A 20062-nucleotide genomic window follows, 5' to 3' on the forward strand; every position below is an offset into this window, starting at 1 on the left:
TCACTGCCAGTGTTTTTTTTAGTGCAAGTAGATCACAGTCTCTCGGAAGCTGGACATCCCTGCTCTATATGAATGCAACTCTGTGGTTGAAAGCATGCGTTTATCCAAATTGCTAGTGGTTGGCAGCCTGGCCCTTTCTTAGGCTGCAATCCTATCCACACTTGAACACAGTAGGACTTACTTCTGAGTGGACCTGTATAGGACTGCACTGTATATGTTCCAGAGAAAGAGAAGAGGGGTTGCATATTTGGATAATGGTCACTCTTCATACGGTCACTCTTCCATGCATCTAACCCATTCAAGATGTCCTTCTGGGGCTTCAACCTGGGGAAAGTGGGGGGGGGGAGTGCTTGGACACAGTGCTTTAAAGTGTGGACCTGTGCCTAGTGTAAGTTTGGGTGAGCCCTTAGTGTGTATTTAAAGCTTCTTATTTCAGAAGCTTTAAATACACACCAATATATATTTTTAAAAATACTACGTTAGTCTCTTGAGAAATCGGTGTTCAAAAATGAGAATGTTAAAATTCCTCTCCTGCTGTCCCCACTATTTTTATTGTTGTTCAACCAACCTCTTGTTATCCTGGTGGTTATGATAACATCAGGTTAAATGCAGTGACTTTATTTCAGTCCTGGTTTTGCAATCTCCCTCCTTTTTTCTTAAAGGGATTTTCTACCCCTCTTGCTTTTAAGTCTGGCTGTTATCAAACCCAAGTGGTTTCTCTGGACGCTCGCATTTCTCCAGTGAGCTCGTGCCTCTTCCTGAGCTCCTTTTCTTCCTGCTGCACCACTCCGCCTACTATCTCCCAGTGCTTCATGCATCAATCTCCTTCACTGCTCCAGTTCCTGCAGCAGCATAGCTAGGTAATTTTAGAATGCAGTTCTAACCATGCCTACTCAGAAGTAAGACCAACTGAATCAAATGGGGCATACTCCCAAGTAAGCAGTGTTAGAATTGCAGTGTCTCTGGAATTAATGGTCTTGTCTCCCTACCTCTTTTGATGGCAATGCCAGTTTACTTCATTTACTTCAGAATGTGATTAGCCAAACCTGTGGCGTAGGTCCCCCACCCGATGCCCATGTCCATGCCCATTCGGCTGAGTGCAGCCCTGGACATTTGCCCCAAAGTCCTGCCTGGATGGCACCACCAAAAGCTTAAACTTGGTGAACCTCACAGGTGCCCAAAGCTCCTTGTTGCGTTTGCTGCAGAAGAGTAACTAGGCTACCTCGCTAGATGCAAAAGCAATCCGAATTCTACAAGAAAACCCCTACAGTTATTTTTGCAGTGAGAAAGTTGTGCAATTTTGTCCAGTATTACTTAGACTGCACAGTACATTCCTGTTACATAACAAGTATTTTAGCTTCGAATTCTAAGCACATACTGTAGCCCTATCTAAGAGAAATGCAGCCTGGCTTCGTTTCAGCATTTTCAGGGCCCTGTTTTGACCCCTGTTTTGAAATCTGATTCAATCTGCTCCTTTGTCAAAGCAGCTGAAATTGGAACTAATACAAAAGTACAAAGCTGGCATTTCTTCACCCCATATACCCAAACCTGTTGGATACAGAGGATCAAGAGCACAATATCCAGTGGATATTCTGCACCCATTCGTTACCCTGTAAGATTCTAAATGGCAAAGCAACGCCAACATCTACATTAAAAGTGCAATAAAAGTATTTCAGAAGTTCCCGTCAGCTAACCAGCAAGAGGCAAAATCTAGCCCCCATAAAGACCAGGATAGATTCTCAATATGAGAAATTATAGTGTTTCTGATGTTCAGAACAGCAGGTCAGTCCAACTCAGGTCAGTAAGTGCTAGACAAGAGGCTAAAGAAGAGTTCTAATACAATCATTGTAGGAAAAGGTTCCTGCTTAGTCCCCCTTAACGCCATTGTCCAAAACAGCAGGAAGGAGCAATTCAGGGTACCTCTTGTCTTGGTTGCAGTTCGATAGCAGTTTTCCCCTGGTGTAGAAAGGAAGCTTTTGTTATGTACAAGGGCAAAAATAAGGCCAATTTCTTGGATCCAGTAAGCAGAAATGTGATGGAGAGGGGAGAACAGAAGCCAAGCATGACCAGCAGCCTTGCTGGGTAAAAGAAGCACCTGTGTTGAGGAAGATCTAGCAGCAGAGTGTCAGGTGAAGGTCAAGTCTGTCAAGCAGGTGCTTACCTTTGGGCAAGCCTACTCCTCCACATCACTAAAGTCCCATGGCTGGACAAGCAACTTCAAGGTGGAATCTTTGGCAGACAACTTGGAAGCCAAGCCAAAAAAAATCAGAGGGATGGAACTTGCTCTTCTCCTCCTGAACCAAAATTTCTTTCTTCAAAGACCCATGGGTACAAGCAGAGTTTAGGAGGGGCAATGTCAAGTCACAAAAAACTGACTGCTTTTAAGAGTTATGCAAAGATGAAATGTTTCCAAGTTCTGCAGAATCCAGAAACTCTCCCAGGCCCTGGACTAAAGAGGATGAGTTTCTACAAAACAGATGGGTACTTTTCGATTGCATAAGAACCAACAGACTCAACACCCTCTCTCCAGCTGCTGCCAAAATGGCTGCCTAGACATCTCCATGCTGCCCGTTTTGCTCTGGGTCCTCACTAGAATGCAATGCAGAGGCCTCCTGTGGTAACAGACTTTGCCAAAAGTCGAAGCTGAAGCACCCAACTGCTCGACTCCTGATAAAAAGGACTCATTGGCTAGGAGCAGAAGGTGCCGTTTTTTGCTTCCTAAAGGCCAGCAGTCTAGGACTGGTTCTCACCATCATCTCACCCTCTGACCATCAGAGCAAAAAAGCCAGTTCTGGAACAACTTCAAAGCTTCAGCAGACCAGTTCAAGAGCAGCAGAGCAGCAGCTGAATCTGGGGCTGGTTGCAAGCCAAACTTATCCAAACCAAAGGAAAGTCAATGAATGAGATGGTCATGAGAATCAGATGTCTCCTACAGTTGAGCCCAAGGCCAAGAGATCTGATGATGACAAGCAGCTGGAAAAGAGCCACACTATACATCTGAAGCATATTCAACTCCCCCCAAAGAATCTAGGAACTGTAGTTTACTCCTTCACAAACCTTTCCAGCACCCTTAACAAATTTATAGTTGCCAGGATTCCTTGGGGGAAGTCATATACTTTAAATGTGTATTAAGTATGCTTTAAATGCATAAGGTGGATCTGCCTGGAGGGAGCTGTTTGCCACAAGCAGATGGGGAAGGAAGCTCACCAACATCATCATCACACCCTCCTGCCCTGTGGGGCTCGGGGAAACGGTCCCCATCCTTGGAGGAAAATTCTGCAAGGAAGAGCCTCTGCACGCTTACTAGCGCCCGTCGCCTTCCACCCCACCTTCCTAGCGACATCCCTCCCCCCAAGCGGGTGGCAGAGGGGTGCAGCGCCCCGCCCCACTTCTAAGGCCGGGTTCGCCGGGGCTGATGGGGAGAAGGAGCTGCCCCCTGCTGGATCCTCTTGAAGGGGGACTCGGGCGGCTCCGGGACGCCCCCTCGGCCGCGGCGCGTTCTACAGGCAGCCCAAGGCACGCAGCTGCCCAGTCCCAGCGCCGAAGCCAGCAAGGCGGGCGGCCTGGCTTTCTTGCAGCGCCGCAGGCTCTTCTTCAGGCGCTGCCCGTGCGCGGTCAGGTAGAGCTCGGCCTGCGCCACGCCGCTGCCCAGGCGGCCCAGGCTCTCGGCGCGGTTGGCCATGCGCAGCTCGGCATCGATGAAGACGCGGTGCAGCTGCTCGACGCGCCTCTCCAGCTCCGACACCAACTGCCGGCGCCCTTCCGCCTCCAGCAGCCGGCGCCGGGCTTCGGCCAGCTCCAGCGCGCCCCGCACCGCCGCCGGCAGGGACGAGGCCGAGGCGCCCGCGCCCGCGCCCGCGCCGCGCAACTCCAGCTCGCGGCTGGCGGCGGCGGCGGCGGCCGCCTGCTCAGGCTTCCCGGCCTCCGAGCGGCTGTGCGGCGTCATGGCTTCGCCGGCAGAGGGCGCGGGTCCGCAGCCGGGCATCCAGGCGCGCGCGCTTCGGAGAGCGAGAGGAGCGCCCCGCCGCACCTTGGAGAAGCCGCCGCCGCCGCCGCCGCTGCTGCTGGCGAGGCGCCCGGGGCGCGCCGGGCTCCGCTCTCGACGGGGCTAAGGAGCTCCTTCCCAGGATCGCCTCGGGGATTCGGGGTGCGCTTTCTCTCCCCCGATCCCCCGCCCCGAGGCTCCAGCCAGGGGACCGGCGGCGGCGGCGTTGCTGCTGCGGCAGCGAGGCGCAGGTCTCGCCGGTCTATGATGTTGTGGCGAAGTGGCGAACGGCTCCGAGCGCTCTTATAACGGGACGGCAGGGCGGGCGGGGTGTTGGCAGGGGGGCGGCTGAGAGATGCCGCCCTGAGCCAGTCATCGAAGCGGCGGGAGCATCACTCAGCCAGCGAATCCCCGCCCGGTGCCTGCCCGCCCACCCGGCTGCAGCCGGTGCGCATCCCTTCGCCAGTCCCGACCCCGGCTCCCCTCTTCCCGCCTGGCGGTTGCATCACCTTCGCGCACGTCCGCCTGGGGACTCTCCGCTGTTTGTCCTCCGCGGACGCCCCTTGCCTATGTACGGAAGAGCTGCCAACCCAGCAGCAACCTGCCGCAGGTGCTTCTGGCCAGACACGTTTTCGCTCTGCTTGGGGGCAGACCAGACCACGCACAAACACACCCCTTTCTCACGACGCCCTTTCCCTCGGCGGATACACACGTGCCAATAGCACACTTTTACTCGAGGCTTCTCTCCCCCAGTGGCGTAGCGTGGGGGGTGCCAGGGGGGCAGGCCGCACCGGGCGCAACATTTGGGGGGGGGGCGCTCGCTGCCTCCGGAGTCGCCGAAGAGCCTCGGGCGCAGGCTGTAGCAGAGCCGCATGTCTCGCGGAACCGACGAGCTGTGCGCGCGTCCGGGCTGAAGGCGCCCGGCAGGCAGCGGCTCTCAGCGCTCGCCGCGGAGGACGCATCAGGCAGCCCCTCCTCACAGCCCCGCCTCCGCCGCTGCTGCTGCAGCTGCTGGGCCGTTGCATTTTCCTCGCCTCTCTGCCCCCCTCCTCCTCCGGGCAAGCGGCGTCGTTTGGGCGGCAGCGCCAGCGGCAACTCGCAGGTTAGGGGTTAGGGGGGGGCGCAAATTACGTGCCTTGCCCCGGGTTAGGGGGCGCAAATTACTTGCGTTGCCCCGGGTGCTGACAACTCACGCTACGCCGCTGCTCTCCCCTGCTGAGGGCAAAATACATGCAAAGGTGGACAGGCACATTGACTTAACACATACACTTGCTAATCATGGCAACTTCCCATCCCACGACCATAAAGAACAGGGAGCGGGTGGCATTGTGGTCTAAACCACTGTGCCTCTTGGGCTTGCTGTTCAGAAGGGTCAGTGGTTCAAATCTGTGTGACGGGGTGAGCCAGTTTCTGCCAACCTAGCAGTTCGAAAGCATGCCAGTGCAAGTAGATAAATAGGTACTGCTGCGGCGGGAAAGAAAATGGCATTTACATGCACTCTGACTTCCATCCCGGTGCCCCGTTGTGCCAGAAGCGGTTTAGTCATGCTGGCCACATGACCCAGAAGGCTGCGGACAAATGCCGGCTCCCTCAGCCTGAAGTGAGATGAGTGCCGCACCCCATAGTTGCCCTTGACTAGACTCAACTGTCCAGGGGTCCTTTACCTTTACCTTCCACCCATTAACAACTAGGGCTGATGAAAGAAATCCTAATACAATCCTATCTGTACAAAATTGATTGTCTTATTGCAGTCTTATTATTCATTGTAATGTATTATGAATTTTACTATAGTAGTCACAGGCCCAGTAAACCCTGTAAAGATATTAGCTTAAGTTTCATGGTCTATACATTTTCCAAGTAAATGTATTAATTAAACCTATACCCTAAACCTATACTTACTTCTGAGGAAATGAACATAGGATTGCACTGTCAATCCAGTGAGCTTTCACTGATTAATCAACCAATGATCTACAGAGTAATAAACAATAGAAGAAAAATAATGCTGAAAAGTGTTCCCCACCCGTGTTATGCAGCTTCCTCTATTGTTTTTAGCTGCCTCTCCAATATTTTAATGAATTGGCTGTTTTATTGATTTAGGTATTATAATTTATTTTTATGTTTTACCCCAATCTAGTATTTGGGGTGTCAGTGAGTGGTAGGCTTTTTTATTAAATAAAAATGAAATAATAGAGTAAGTTTCTACTTTTGCCCATTTTGTACTCTGATTGCTTTCCTTTGAGACTTACTATAGAAAGTTATATATTGATTTTACTTTTTGCCTATCTGTATTTCCAGCACCCCTGATGAGGACAGCTGTAGCAGCATACTGGACAATAAATTACCCAGAAACTGCTTGAGGCTTTCCTCATTTTTATGCCATTTTGGTGCCATCTTTTCTTTTTCTCGTTAACTTTTCTTGCAGATTTTAGGGGTGTTGGGTTGTATTCGAAGTATCACTAAGTGAATAGTTCCTTTGGCTCAAGGATTTTGTCTTGCACAATGAAACTTTCCCCTCCTGGCTTTCCCTACGCCCCTCCCCAATCTGTTCTGGGAGTCCCCCCAACCCTCTGTAGCAGATTTGGGGAGGGTACGGGGGGGGGGTGGAGTTCTGTTGCACAAGCTTAAATCTTATAACTTTCTGCATTCTGCTGCTTGCATTTTTGTTGTTGTTCTAGAAGGGATTAATCTGCAAACTTCATTCTTCCCTTGCAGCTGGTAAAACACAGTGCAATCCTCCTCATGTCTACTCAGAAATAAGTCCCCACTCAGTCAAGAGAACTGACTCCCTGGAAAGAGCTTTATCGGATTGCAGCTGAAAAAGCACGACTGGGGGCTGGTTCGGCTCCTCTGCAGTGTGCAAAATGCAGGTGACTCTCTTTGCCATGCCCACCCCACCCGCAAAGGCAGCTACTGCAAGCTTGAGTCAGTTTCATCAAAGAGCCGCAGCTTCATCTGTCTCAGTCATGCCTCCTGCGTGAATTCAGAGGGGGTAACGGATGAGAGGGTGAAACCTTGGCAACTTCCTGCGGGAAATGTTTCTATAGTAATCCAGACAGGAAAATATTGACCTTAGGGACACAGTGCAGCCCAGTGAGAAAGGAGATAATGGGTGGTTACTGGAAAGAGGTGCATATTTACATGATTTCCTAATCCTGACAAGGACAGTATGTTGTTGTTTAGTCGTTTAGTCGTGTCCGACTCTTCGTGACACGAACTCCATGGACAAAGGACAAATGCTATGCAAATGCTATTCTTCTCCATTGGAACTTAGATTCATCAACGCCAAAACACCCAGCCTTCTATTACATGAACCAGGCAGATCTGAGTGGGGTATGGAATAAATGCTTTAATTTATATTATATATTAGCTCTTTAGGGGAAGGGCTGTGGCTTAGTGGTTGAGCATCTGCTTTGGATGCAGAAGGCCCTGGGTTCAATCCCAGGCATCTTCAGGTAGGGAGAGCTGCTGTCAGTTAAGTGGCGATGGACCACTGAACTGGCTCGGTATAAGGCAGCTTCCTCTGTTCCTATGTTATGGGGGAAATACTTTTATTTTTATTTGTTGGAAGGTTTTAACAGCACTCGGATGGGCTGGAGAATTTTGGGGCCAGGGCCAGGGGAAGCGAGAGACTGGAACATGCTTGGAGTGACAGTTCTAAACGTGGGACAGAGCAATGGGAGCTCACCCCATCACAGGGATTTGAACCGCCGACCTTCTGATGGGCAAGCCCAAGAGGCTCAGTGGTTTAGACCACAGTGCCACCCAAGTCCCTATGGGAAGATGCCTGGAGGGACAGTTGATTGTGCCTGGGAGAATGAGGGCTCAGAGGTTCCTACCAAGAAAGCAGAACCTGACCCAGCTCTTGTCTGTTTACTTGCTTCGACCTTAGTGGCCATTCCATATACAATTTAACTCCCCCCCCCCCCATTTTCGCACTTCTCATCCCAAGGAACCGTCCCCAAGTTTTCCTGTTCTCTCGAGTTGTTTAATCGCATTACTCCCCCTCACACATGCACATAACCACCATTTGTGCACATTCTCTGAATTACAGCATCCTTCCACTAGATGTTCCACCTGATACTGCAACGTGTCTGCCAACAGCACGGTTACATAAGGCTTTATTAATAAGGCTTAAAGTGGGATGGGTTGGCAGGAAACCACAGGAAACCCACTCAGAACAAGATTGAGAGCTGTGTGGCAGCGAAATGTCATCCATAGAGCTGGCTGTATCCTGCTAAACAGGAGGTAGCATTGGCAGCCTACCCATTGGGGATGTTCTTGCTTTTCTAAATTGAATTTTTTTTTATTTGATTTTTTTTCTGCTTCTGGTTAGAACTGGAACAGACTGGACACTGGTGAATTTGCAGTATGAATTTGGGGGCTTCATCCAATATGTTTGTTTGCCTGTTTCAGCTTATAGCTTGACTGACTCTGCAGCTTCACGGCATATGCTGTCAAATGAAAAGAGTACAAACAGATCCCTGCTCCCCAGCAGGCTTGCAATATGAAGAAGAAAAAAAGAGGGAGAGAGGGGGCTCGATGCCCTTTCTTCTCCCAGAAATGTTGTTCCCTCCTTTTAAGAGCACCCAGCCTGATAATAATTGGATATCAAATCCCGCATCGTGGCCAGCATTCTTATCCAAACCTCCATGTTCAAGAGGAGGGAGGCTCATTTTATGCAAATTCCACTCATTCAATTCTGTCATTAGGTTTTGAAGCAGTAATCGTATACAGACCTGCAGTACCTGGGTGTAAACCTCATGTGAATACAATTGAGGTTTATTTCTGAGCAGATAGAACTGCACAGCTAGAAATGCAAACAGAATCACTATCCATGGTGCAAGTAGCAATCCTTTTTTGGCCCAAGGACTGCAGTCACACTGGGGGAAACTGCCGGGAGAGGCATGTCCGGTGGGTGGGACCAAAGACAAAAGTGAGTGGAGCAATGTGACCTTCAGGCCCCCCAAAAGTCAAGAGTTTTTGTACACAGAGACAAGCTGCATAAGTACTGTGCATTTAAACACACTACTTCCCACCCGCCCCCAAAGAATCTTGGGAACTGTAGTTTGTTTAAGGTGCTGGGAGTTGTAGCTTGTGAGAAGTAAACTATGGTTCTCAGGATTCTTTGGGATAAGACATGCTTTAAATGCAGTGGGCATTGTCACAATTCAAGAACTAGCCGGGTAAAAGCATGGAGCATGACCAGTGAAGGGCGTGACCTGGTGAGAGTCCCAAGGGAATCCTGGGGGGGCTGCATTCAGCCCCCAGGCCTGAGATTTCCCCACCCCAGTATAAATGTAACATGTTTTGGCTGCTTCTTGCAGAAATGCAGCTCCAAACAACTCCATTTCTGAGCCTCAGCTCAGCCTCTTTGCTAAATTATTTAAAGACTTTTCATTCTGAGCTGATCTCCTGATATCACCTTGCAAAGCTGACAATGGAGGGTTGGGTTTGTGGGGGGGGGTTAACATCAAAGAGATTTATACCTGTCCTGGAAGGAATTGTTCTTTGTCCTCTGAAGACAAAGACCAGGCATGAGGACACAGACCCTTCCTGCCTTGAGGAAAGATATATTCTATTGTGCATAAACATAATATAGAACACATGCCAAAAAAGGGGGGGCAGACGCTGCTTCATTTGCAGTTTTTCTTTTGCTGGCTCATAAGGTAAGCTTTTATTCCTGTGTCTGAAGGACCATAGCTTGCAAAAAAAGGGGTCCTGTACATTCAGTTGAACATCATTGTTACTTGTTATATCTTGCCCTTCCTCCAAGGAGCTTAGAGCAGCATACAGTACATGGTTCTCTCCTATCCCACTGCCAATTTTCTTTTCATAGCAATCCTGTGAGATAGGCTAGGCTGAAATATGGCCCAAGGTCACACTGAGATTCATGACTGAGTGGGGATTTGAATTCAGATCTCTGTAGTTTGCTGGGGGCTTTCAGTTAGAGACCTGCTGATGTGATACCCCCTCACGTAACTACCACTTCCAGCGTTCCCTGGGGAGAGGAAATTACTGTATAACCCAGAGATGGTGAGCCTGCGGCCCTCCAGATTTTGTGGGGCTCCAGTTCCCATCAGCCCCAGTCACATAGCCAATGGTCAAGGATGATGGGAGTTATAAGCTGGAGATCCTTGTGTTCCCTGTTCCTGGTTTAAGTGGTTTAAATCTGTGCTGTAGACTGCTCCACTGCTTTGCAGTGCACTGTGGGGATTTCAGTACCCTTCAAAAGGCCTGTGAGAGAGAGGTTATATCTGTAGGGAAGGGTCCCTGGTTCCGGTTGGGGTTGGCAGAGTGCAAGGCAGGAGGTTCACTGTAGGGGAAACCAAAGCCATTGACAGGCAGAGCAAACTAAAACTACTTTTGTCCCCACCTTCCTCCCTGCTGGGTTCTACAAGTGCAACACGTAAGACTAAGGTTGAGGAGGTAGCTGACAACCCGTGCTACCCTCTGAACTGGTTGTAAGAGGACAGAGAGAGGATGGGCTGGCTGAGGGCCCTATTAGTCCTAAAGGATCAGCTTAGCCTTCTGCAGGCTTGGAGACTTCAAAAGGACAACAGCTCTGCCAGGTGCACATGTGACTGGAAGATGTGATGATTGCAAATGAATGGCCCTAAGGAACACTTGTCTATGGGGTACACCTTTTGCACAATGAGCCCCAGTGGAATTGGTTTTACCAACACGGAGAACAGCAGTAAGAAGCAGGAGGTGATCAAAGATGGCCCAGAGGCAAGGCTTTTCTTGGCACATCACTCTAATGATCAGCTGTGCTTCCCATCCGCCAGGTTGCCTCAGGAGACCAAGAGGTACACCTACCCATTACTCTCCAGTATTTTTCCCTAAGGAAAACAGCATGATGTTAAGCCTCTCAATAGGGAACCTTAAAAGGGCTAGGGGAGGATGAGTTTACAATACCGGAGGACATGAAACAGACCCGTGCAATCTCAGGAAGATGGCTCCTTATTGTAACAGTGTCATATGTTAGCAATTGCCCCAGCTCACAGAAATGTGGAGTGGTCAGGGATCCCCAAGGCTCATGCAGTCCAGCCCCTTGCAACGCAGGAATCACTGTCTCACAATAGCTCTGGGTACATGCGTCATTTATATGAAAATGCTTGGGCCCTCAGCTGTATAGTGAAGAAGCCAGACGTACCTCTGTGGGGAAGGAATTCCACAACTTAGGGGCTGCCACAGAGAATGCCCTCTCTGGGGTCGCGCCCAATATTTCTGAGGGAGGTGGAACTACCAAGAGGGTCCCTTCTGCTGATTTAAGACCCAGGAGATTCTGTGGGGAAGGAGATGTTTGCGGCCTAAGTTGTTTGTGGCTTTAAACACTAGCAGAGCACCTTAAATTGGGCTCAGAAATGAACTGGCAGCCAATGCGTCTGCTTTAGAACAGGGGTTATATGAGTTCTAAAAGCAATCCCATCCCAAAAGTGGCTGCTGATTAGAATCTTAGAATTGTGGGAAGGGACCCTAAGGATCATCTAGTCCAACCCCCCTGCAGGAATATCCAGCTGTCCCATATGGGGGTTGAACCTGCACAACTGTGGTATTATCAGCACCATGCTCTAACCAACTGAGTGATCCAGCTCCATTTTGGGGCAGTTAAAAGTTTCAGAGTCCTTTTCAAGGGCAGCCCCATGTAGAGTGCATTGCAATGATGCGATCTGGAAGTTACCAGAATGTGCAGTACCATGGCCTGATCGCCTCTGTCCAAAAGGGTCTGTAGCTAGAAAACTAGCCAGAGCTGGAAATAGGCACTCTTGTCTGAAAACTAACGGAAATGCTTTCTTAGAAAATTGACTGTACATATGGGAGGGCAAAGAACAATGTACAGTCATTCTGGGTAGTGCTACAGAAAATCAGGAATAAATTCATTGCTGGGCTGCACATCACTTGCTGAATGATTGCCCTTTCCTGGCAGATTGTGCTACTCCAGTCCTTTGTTCATAACTAGGCTGCCGGGATACATCTATTTATTAAATAGGATGAAATATTTAAACCCTCTTCGACCTGATGTCTCTTTTATAATGCAGGGTTTCTTTGAAGTATTTGTTACGAAATCTTAGTAAAGGAGCGGGAAGATGGATTGATCTGACATTTTATTTTGAACATAGTCTTGTTTCCAGTCGTGTTTTTTTCAGGGAGTATTCAAGGGTACAGAGTACTGGCACCTCTTTTGTTGTTGTTAAAAAGTGTGGCGCTTACTGTAACAGCTTTATGGTGAGTACTTGCACCTCTTTTCCTAGAAAAAAGCACTGCTTGTTTGCTAAGCTGACACTGGTTACCGTAAATATCTATGAATATCCTCCCTCACTTGCCTCCACTAGCTACAGGGTTTTCTCAGGAAGCTCCAGTTCATGGGTAGACAAACTGAGGCCCAATCGCCTTCAAAATCCGGCCTGCGGACGGTCCAGGAATCAGCGTGTTTTTACATGAGTAGAATGTGTCCTTTTATTAAAAATGCATCTCTAGGTTATTTGTGGGGCCTGCCTGGTGTTTTTACATGAGTAGAATGTGTGCTTTTATTTAAAATGCATATCTGAGTTATTTGTGGGGCATAGGAATTTGTTCATATTTGTTTTTCAAAATACAGTCCGCCCCCCCCCCAAGGTCTGAGGGACAGTGGACCGGCCCCCTGCTGAAAAAGTTTGCTGAACCCTGCTCCAGTTCTCTTTTCCAGCTGTAACGTTTCCTGAGCTCCCCACTCCTGAGATATGGATTCTTTGGGTATGTTCAAATTAGTGACTTAAAACTCAGCACGAATAGAGTTCCACCACTTTCCATGGCAATCCGTTTCACTGTCAAGCAGCTCTTACAGTCAGAAAGTTATTCCTTATGCTTAGTCAGATTCTCCTTTCTTTTCTTTTTTTAATTAATTTTTATTCAATTTCCAATATGCATTCCATCCATGTTTAACATCCACTTCTAACATATACATCTTTTAGACTTCCCTCAGCCTGTCTGACAATTTTCCATATTATCACAACTACTCACATTTCTTTCCTTTCTTGTAATTTGAATCCCTTGGTTCGGGTCCCACCCTCTAGGAGCAGCAGAAAACAAGTTTTCTCCATCATTCATGTGAAAACCCTTCAGATAGCTGAAGATGGTTATCCTATCACCTCCCAACTTCCTCAACTGTCCCTCCTTAAGGCTTGGCTTCCAGAGCCTTTATCATCTTGGTTGCCCTACTCTGCACATGTTCCAGCTTTTCAACATCCTTCTTAAATATCCTTCTAGTCAAGCTGAATCTGGTTTGAAGAAAAAAATGCATCAAACAACAGTATTTCTCAAGAAGCCATAAGCTTGATATGGATTGTGGCTAACATCAAATGTAAAGGTAAAGGGCCCCCTGACCATTAGGTCCAGTCGTGGCCGACTCTGAGGTTGCTTTATTGGCTGAGGGAGCCGGCGTATAGCTTCCGGATCATGTGGCCAGCAGGACTAAGCCACTTCTGGCGAACCAGAGCAGCGCACGGAAACGCAGTTTACCTTCCCGCCAGAGTGGTACCTATTTATTTACTTGCACTCTGACATGCTTTTGAACTGCTAGGTTGGCAGGAGCACGGACCGAGCAACGGGAGCTCACCCCGTCACGGGGATTTGAACTGCCGACCTTCTGATCCGCAAGTCCTAGGCTCTGTGGTTTAACCCACAGCATCACCAGCCTCCCAACATCAAATGTAAGCGGCTTCAAACACCAGCAACAGAAGCAAACTGGATGCGGAGTATGTAGTAAATTGAGCATACCCCATATGTATTAGTTTCCATCCTCTGCAGTCATTCAGAAACATTGCTTTCTTTTTGGGTGCATCCCCTGCCCCACCCCTCTGTTTTACTTATCCAGATCAAATCATTGGTACTTAGAGCTACAAAAACAGTTTGCAAGCTTCACTTATCGAAGATTGCATTGACTTGCCTGCAGACAGGTGTGGACCAGCTTCTTCATATTTTGCCACCTTGGAAGCTGCTGCACTGGCTGTCAATTTGCTTCCAGGCCCAATTCAAATCGTTGCTTTTTTTATCCTTTAGGCTGCAATTGTCTCCATACTTAACTGCATTTAATTTCCTGCTGAACTCAATGGCATTAATTTCTTTTTTTGTATATAAATATCAAGGTTTTCAATTAAGTACAAAACATAATGTCTGAAAACAATAACAGACATGCACATAATCTGAAACATAAATTAACATAAACATTTATTTTGCTGGAGGCAACAGGGAAGAAGACAAAAGTGGATATTGTTGGAGAGGAAGAGATGATACAGTTCTGCAACTTTTAACTTCTGAGTGGGCATGATTTGGATTGCATTGTTCCAGCTCTAAATGGCTTGGGCCTTGATAATTTCAAGTCCCCTCATACTGGTGGATCCCTAAGATAAACTGATACTGGGGAACTATACTGGCATAGCACCAAAGTTACCACAGGATTGGGTACCTTCCAGCATTAGGGGATGTAAGATTCCTCTGTCCAGGTGTCCATCCCTGACAACCTTGTAAGGCAGGTAAATATTTAATTCCCATAATGCATATTGCAACTGCAGGAGGATTTTGATCAGGGCTGAGAAACTTTTTTCAGACTGAGGGCTGCATTCTCTTCTCATCAACCTTTTGGTGGCCAATTGCTAGTAGGGGATGAAACCAGAGGCAAAAATGGATAAAACGACGAACATAAATGTTACTTTGTGCAGCAGGCTTCTTGCTACACACACACACACAAACAATTCTCCAGGAAAGCAAAAGGTATTATCGGAGAGTTCAGGGGCACATTCCAGCTGGGCAAAAACACTGGAAGAAGGTGCAAATTAGAGCTGATGTGGGGTGTGGCTAAGGAGAGTGCCAAGGGCCAGACAGGTAGGCCTCAGCTTCACCACGGTTCTCTGGTTCATAACTCAGGCTGAGAAGCCACTATACATTTAACACATTCGAAGCACATTCTACCCCAAAGGATTCTGGGTACTGTAGTTTGTTAAGGGGCTGCTGGGAATGGCAGCATTGTGAGGGGCATACTCATACCCTCCAACATTTCTGTGATGAAAATATGGGTGTCCTATTCCATTTATTATTATTATTATTATTATTATTATTATTATTATTATTATTATTATTATTATTATATTTACTATTAATACTCCACCTATCTGACTTGATTGCCCCAGCCACTCTGGGCAGCTTCCAACATATATAAAAACATATTTAAACATTAATCATTTACAAACTTCCCTATACAGGGCTGCTTTCAGATGGCTTGGGGGTCAGATAACTCCATACCCTCCAACATTTATCTCATGAAAATAGGGATGTCCTAAGAAAATGCAGGGCATTCTGGGATCAAATCAGAAACCAGGATGGCTTCTGTAAATCTAGTACTGCCCATGGAAAGTAGGGACACTTGGAGGGTCTGCAAACTACAGTGCCCAGAAGTCTTTAAGAGGGGAAATGTGCTTTTGAATGTGTTTGAATGGTATAGAGTGTACATTACCTCAGTCACAGTAACCATTGTTCTAAGGACAAAACTAGACATGAATTTTATGAGTAAATAATAGGCCTTGGGAGCCTGATCTGGATTAGCACTCTGGCAGGGGTGGAGATGGTGCCTTCTATTTGGTCTCTGCTCTGGCATTGACCCAACTCTTCAAACCATCTGCTGTCACGACAGATGCATTGCACAGTCAGGGCCCATTGTAACCACCACCAGCCTGCCCTTTGCAGCTTTGCAGGCATTTCAGCCACTTCTGAATATACCTCTGCATCAGTAACAAATGTTCCTGGCCAGTTCTATCACCAGGCAAGGAAGGTGACCAGCGATGGAGCGTTTCTGGGCAAGGTGACCTAGGACAGCTAATTCAAGCTGCAAGAGGAACCTACTTTTGCTGATTAATTTCCTCTTGGGCACAGGAGGAGATTTACTTATGTAGATCATATGTAGTGAAACACATCCACAAATAGCTAAGTGGATATACCATCTCTGAATGCTCCACTGCATAAACCTCCCTATAAATATAGCTCTAGCATACGAATGATCACTCTTGCGTAGCTCCTTTTCATTTAACTGGGATTCACTCAGGAAAACTTTCCAATAGATGGTGCACTGGATTCACTGGAAGGAAGATGAATGCCACTTGAATTTTGCAGTTCTCCAATACAGTATATGTTTGGGCTGGCTCTGACTGGCTCTGACTCTGACTGATTTTTTTTTTTTTTTAGTGCATCAGAAATTGGCTGCAGCACCTTGAGTTCAAGAACACAGCAGGATTTTACTCCAATCAACCACAATGAGCAGAACAGATGCTTAAATTAGCAGCCCGCCAGCCCATCCTGCACTGAAGATGCATTCAGGCCCCTCATCCAAGCCTTATCCATCTGGGAGCTCAGCCCCCAATAAGCAGCCTTGACGTCAGCAGCTGCTGCCTTAATGCGCTGTTGGCTGCACAGCTCTGTCTGCTGACTAGTAACATTGCGTTTCACTCTGGGATGCAGGACATCACTCAGGCAGCAAATGTGTCTGCAGCTCGCTCTTGCCAAAGTGCACAACCTGATCCTGCAATCAGCAATTCTAGAATGACATTCCGGTAGGTTGTCAACGCTGGAGAGATCAGAATACAGACAAACATACCCACTTACCACACCATTAACAGATTGGTTCTAGAGAATGGGTGGGCAGAAGGGGGAACAGGAACTACTGCTAGTTCTTTGCTTGATGTGTAGTAGATTGGCATGGATTGAAATCCCCAATTGTTTAACAATGGCAACAAGATGATGACCCCCTCTTCCCTTGAATTATACTGCAGGAAGGAAGTGTTATGGGGTGCAGGTAATCAGGAGTGGATGTTTGTGTGGAAGGACTATGAACTCAGTTCGGTTGTATGTTGATGAACTACAACCCCCAGAGGCCCAGCAAGCAAAGGCTATGGTCAGAGATGATGGGAGTTGTAGTTCAGCAATTTCAGGAGGGCCAAAGCTTTCTCACACCTGAGGTTCTCAAAGCAGTTCTCAAATTCCTTGGCATAGGGTTCTTTTATTTTAAGCTTATGTTTTTTGCACCTACCTGGCTCCACTTGGTGGATCTCTATGTTCTAGGAAAATCAAAGTGGATCCTGCAAGCCTGAAGTTTGTCTGCCCCTGCATAGAATATGCAATGCAATATTTATCCTGGTTTGCTTGTGGAGTGCTTATTAGCCTTTCATTCATCCCACACTTTTCAGTCCATTTCTCTGACACTTTCCAAACTGCAAAAAACTTACCTTTTTTTAAAAAAAGTGGATTTGTTCGGCTAGGGCAACAGAGTCCTTTAATATACTTTAGCAGCAGAAACCTAACATTCTGGGTATGTGCATGAAACCATCTTGGGAAATAGTGACAATCTGGAGGTGCTATTTTGTTCCTTTCCACCAGACATTTTGAGAGTGTGAGTCACTCCCATTCAGAAAAATAGTGACTCACAGACAGGGACAGAATGCTAGGAGAACTTAACCAAGACTGCTTTCAAGTCCAATCCAACACAACACAAGCTGGGCATTAGCCAATGTATCTAGAGCAGGCTTCCTCAACCTCAGCCCTCCAGATATTTTTTGGCCTACAACTCCCATGATCCCTAACTAGCAGGACCAGCGGTCAGGGATGATGGGAATTGTAGTCGCAAAACATCTGAAGGGCTGAGGTTGAGGAAGCCTGATCTAGAGCATGTTTTGCACTCATGCTATACCACAGGTTTACTTACTACTAAATAACCAATGGCAACCTCCAGACAAGTTTTTTATTGTGCATCCATGATGATTTGGGTTTTGGGGTGGTTATACATGATTCTGTTTTCAATATTGTTTGTGTCATGTCTCTGATACACAAAATATGGTATGTAGATTCATTGTTCAATATGTGTGTTATATGTTTTATTTTCTAATTTGTAAAAAAACTACATTATTAATTTTATCTGCATTATTTAGAGTATGCTTGGCTGACGAAGTCCAGCAGGGCAAAACAAGGTATTATTCTGGGAATTCTTGTCACGTTTAAGTTCTTTCGTCTGATACCAGCAAACAACATTTTGCAAAGGCACATGTTAAGATCTTTCGTATCCTTTGTCTGATACCTGCATACAGCAGCTGCATACAACAACCATACTTTGCAAAGGCAGATGTGGAACATTACAAGGAAAAGTTCGTCTTTTGCAAGTACTGCTTCTTAAAAGTTGTTACGTTTGCCACTGGTATTCGCTAAGACATATGTGGAACAGAAAAAGCTTTTATTTGCACATTACGTTTAAATAAACTGATTCATTTGTACATACATGGAATACAAAAGCTTATCTTTGGACATTACATATATAAGAACTGATCTATTTGTATTTTCTGTTCTAAATGTTGGTCCTTAATTGCTTCTACTCAACTAGATAATGTGAAAAGAGCTATGTTTATATGACGTATAAATAATTTATATAGTTAGATACAGCCAGTTATATTGTGGGTATATTTGAACAGTTCTTACCATCAGAAAGTAAATGCATATAAAATAATTATAGTGACTATTCACAAAACACTGATGAAACCTCACAATAACACAAACATCTGGGTACTGGTGAGCTAATTAGCAAGTGCATTAAACCACATACATAGGGTTGGATCCAGATTTTAAGTTGGCCATGCCTAACTTGTCCGACTGATTTCAGTGTAACTATAAAGTGTGACTTGGTCTGGCTCAAAGCCCATAGTTCTAGCCCGCCATCTAGCGGACACAGTCCTTCAACTCTCTTTTTCATTTAGATTGCTTTTCTGAAGCTTCTTTCATCTCAAAAGATCTGAAAGCTCTTTTTCTGGCTTGGTTAATTAAGCAGGCCCAGCCATGAGAAAGATCAGTATCACCTAACCTGAGACAAATGAAGAAGCAGTTTCACCTCAGGGTCACATGGAAGTCAAGAGCAAAGACCAGCCTCAGTGACTCCTACGACTTACCAGTACTTCTAACAATGAGGAAGAAACCTGCCACACACACCACACAGCTCTCCCAGTGTTGTGGTGTATCTGTGTGCATTATACAGTTACAGAGCAAAGACAGGCGCAATCTCTTATTGCTTCAGGAAAGCCCTGGGGAGAAGGGGACATAGAGGCTGGAGGGAGGCAGGGACCTCTAGTCTCGGCAACTGCTTCATAGAGGCAAGACCTGCTGGGAAGAAGTTGCTGTGCTCATTTAAGCCTGATAGGCCACCGGGTCCAGGCAGATTATGTTCTTGGTAATAAAGAGTTAACTCCAACTTGCATGATGTGAGCCCACTTAGCCATCCTTAATGAAGCCCAACACTTCAGTTTGCTTTACAGCAGGGAAGAGATAGCTGGTGTTCCTTGGTATGTACTGGTAGGGTGGAAGGAAGGGAGGCTAACAGTAGGGGGAGCCAGAGCCAATAACAGGCAGATCTACCCTCTGACTTTTAGGTCAGAAGGCAGGAAGGTGGGGGCAGGCTGAGGTTGGTGGAGCAGTGTCCTATTTGCCCATTTGTTCTGGACAACTAGTCCCTTCCAACTCTTTGATTCAATGAGTAATGCGTGCTTATCAACAAAAAAAAGCTACTCCAACAGGGCTAGTATCTGTTCTGGATTGATTAATACAGAATATAAGAGTGGGATCTTATAATACAATTTAATAATTTAAATAGTTGTTGAAACATAATAGCATAAGATCACAGATTAACACTGCATCAATCCTATGCATATTGGCTTTCAAAAGTAATTCCCATTGAATCCAACGGAGCTTACTTGCTAGCAATTTTTTTTTTGAATGCAGCCTTAATGAACAATACTGAACCATAGGTCGACATCACAGTTTAAAATACAGAACTGAAAAGACAAAGCAGAATTTTATAAAATATCAGAAAGTCTCCTTAAGAATGAACAACATTCAGCTTCAAAAATCCTAATTGTCCTAGCTGCCGTTGTGGAGATAACCACCTGGTATGTGACATTTGCCTTGGTTTTCAATACAAAGTGTATTTTAACTGCGTCATGCTGAAATCTTGTTCCAGCCAGCAGCAGGTCAGATTTAAAAAACAAAAAACAAAAAATATCCCTAGGAGAGGAATAC

At 46.7% G+C, this 20062-nt stretch overlaps 1 protein-coding gene across 1 annotated transcript; it reads right to left on the reverse strand.

The window, feature by feature from the left end:
• Positions 1–462: 462 nt before the first annotated feature.
• Positions 463–4729, reverse strand: TRNP1 (TMF1 regulated nuclear protein 1). Its single transcript, XM_081202795.1, has one exon. It carries the CDS (start codon positions 3983–3985, stop codon positions 3392–3394), a length of 594 nt encoding a protein of 197 aa, XP_081058921.1. The 5' UTR covers positions 3986–4729; the 3' UTR covers positions 463–3391.
• Between the last annotated feature and the right edge of the window lie 15333 nt (positions 4730–20062).

Source organism: Podarcis bocagei (genome assembly GCF_964188305.1).
Source record: "Podarcis bocagei genome assembly, chromosome: 7".
Taxonomy (NCBI): Eukaryota; Metazoa; Chordata; class Lepidosauria; order Squamata; family Lacertidae; genus Podarcis; species Podarcis bocagei.

Bases quoted from the DNA above. Each gene is read 5' to 3' on its own strand.
- TRNP1 (XM_081202795.1), bottom strand. From the start codon at position 3,985: ATGCCCGGCTGCGGACCCGCGCCCTCTGCCGGCGAAGCCATGACGCCG.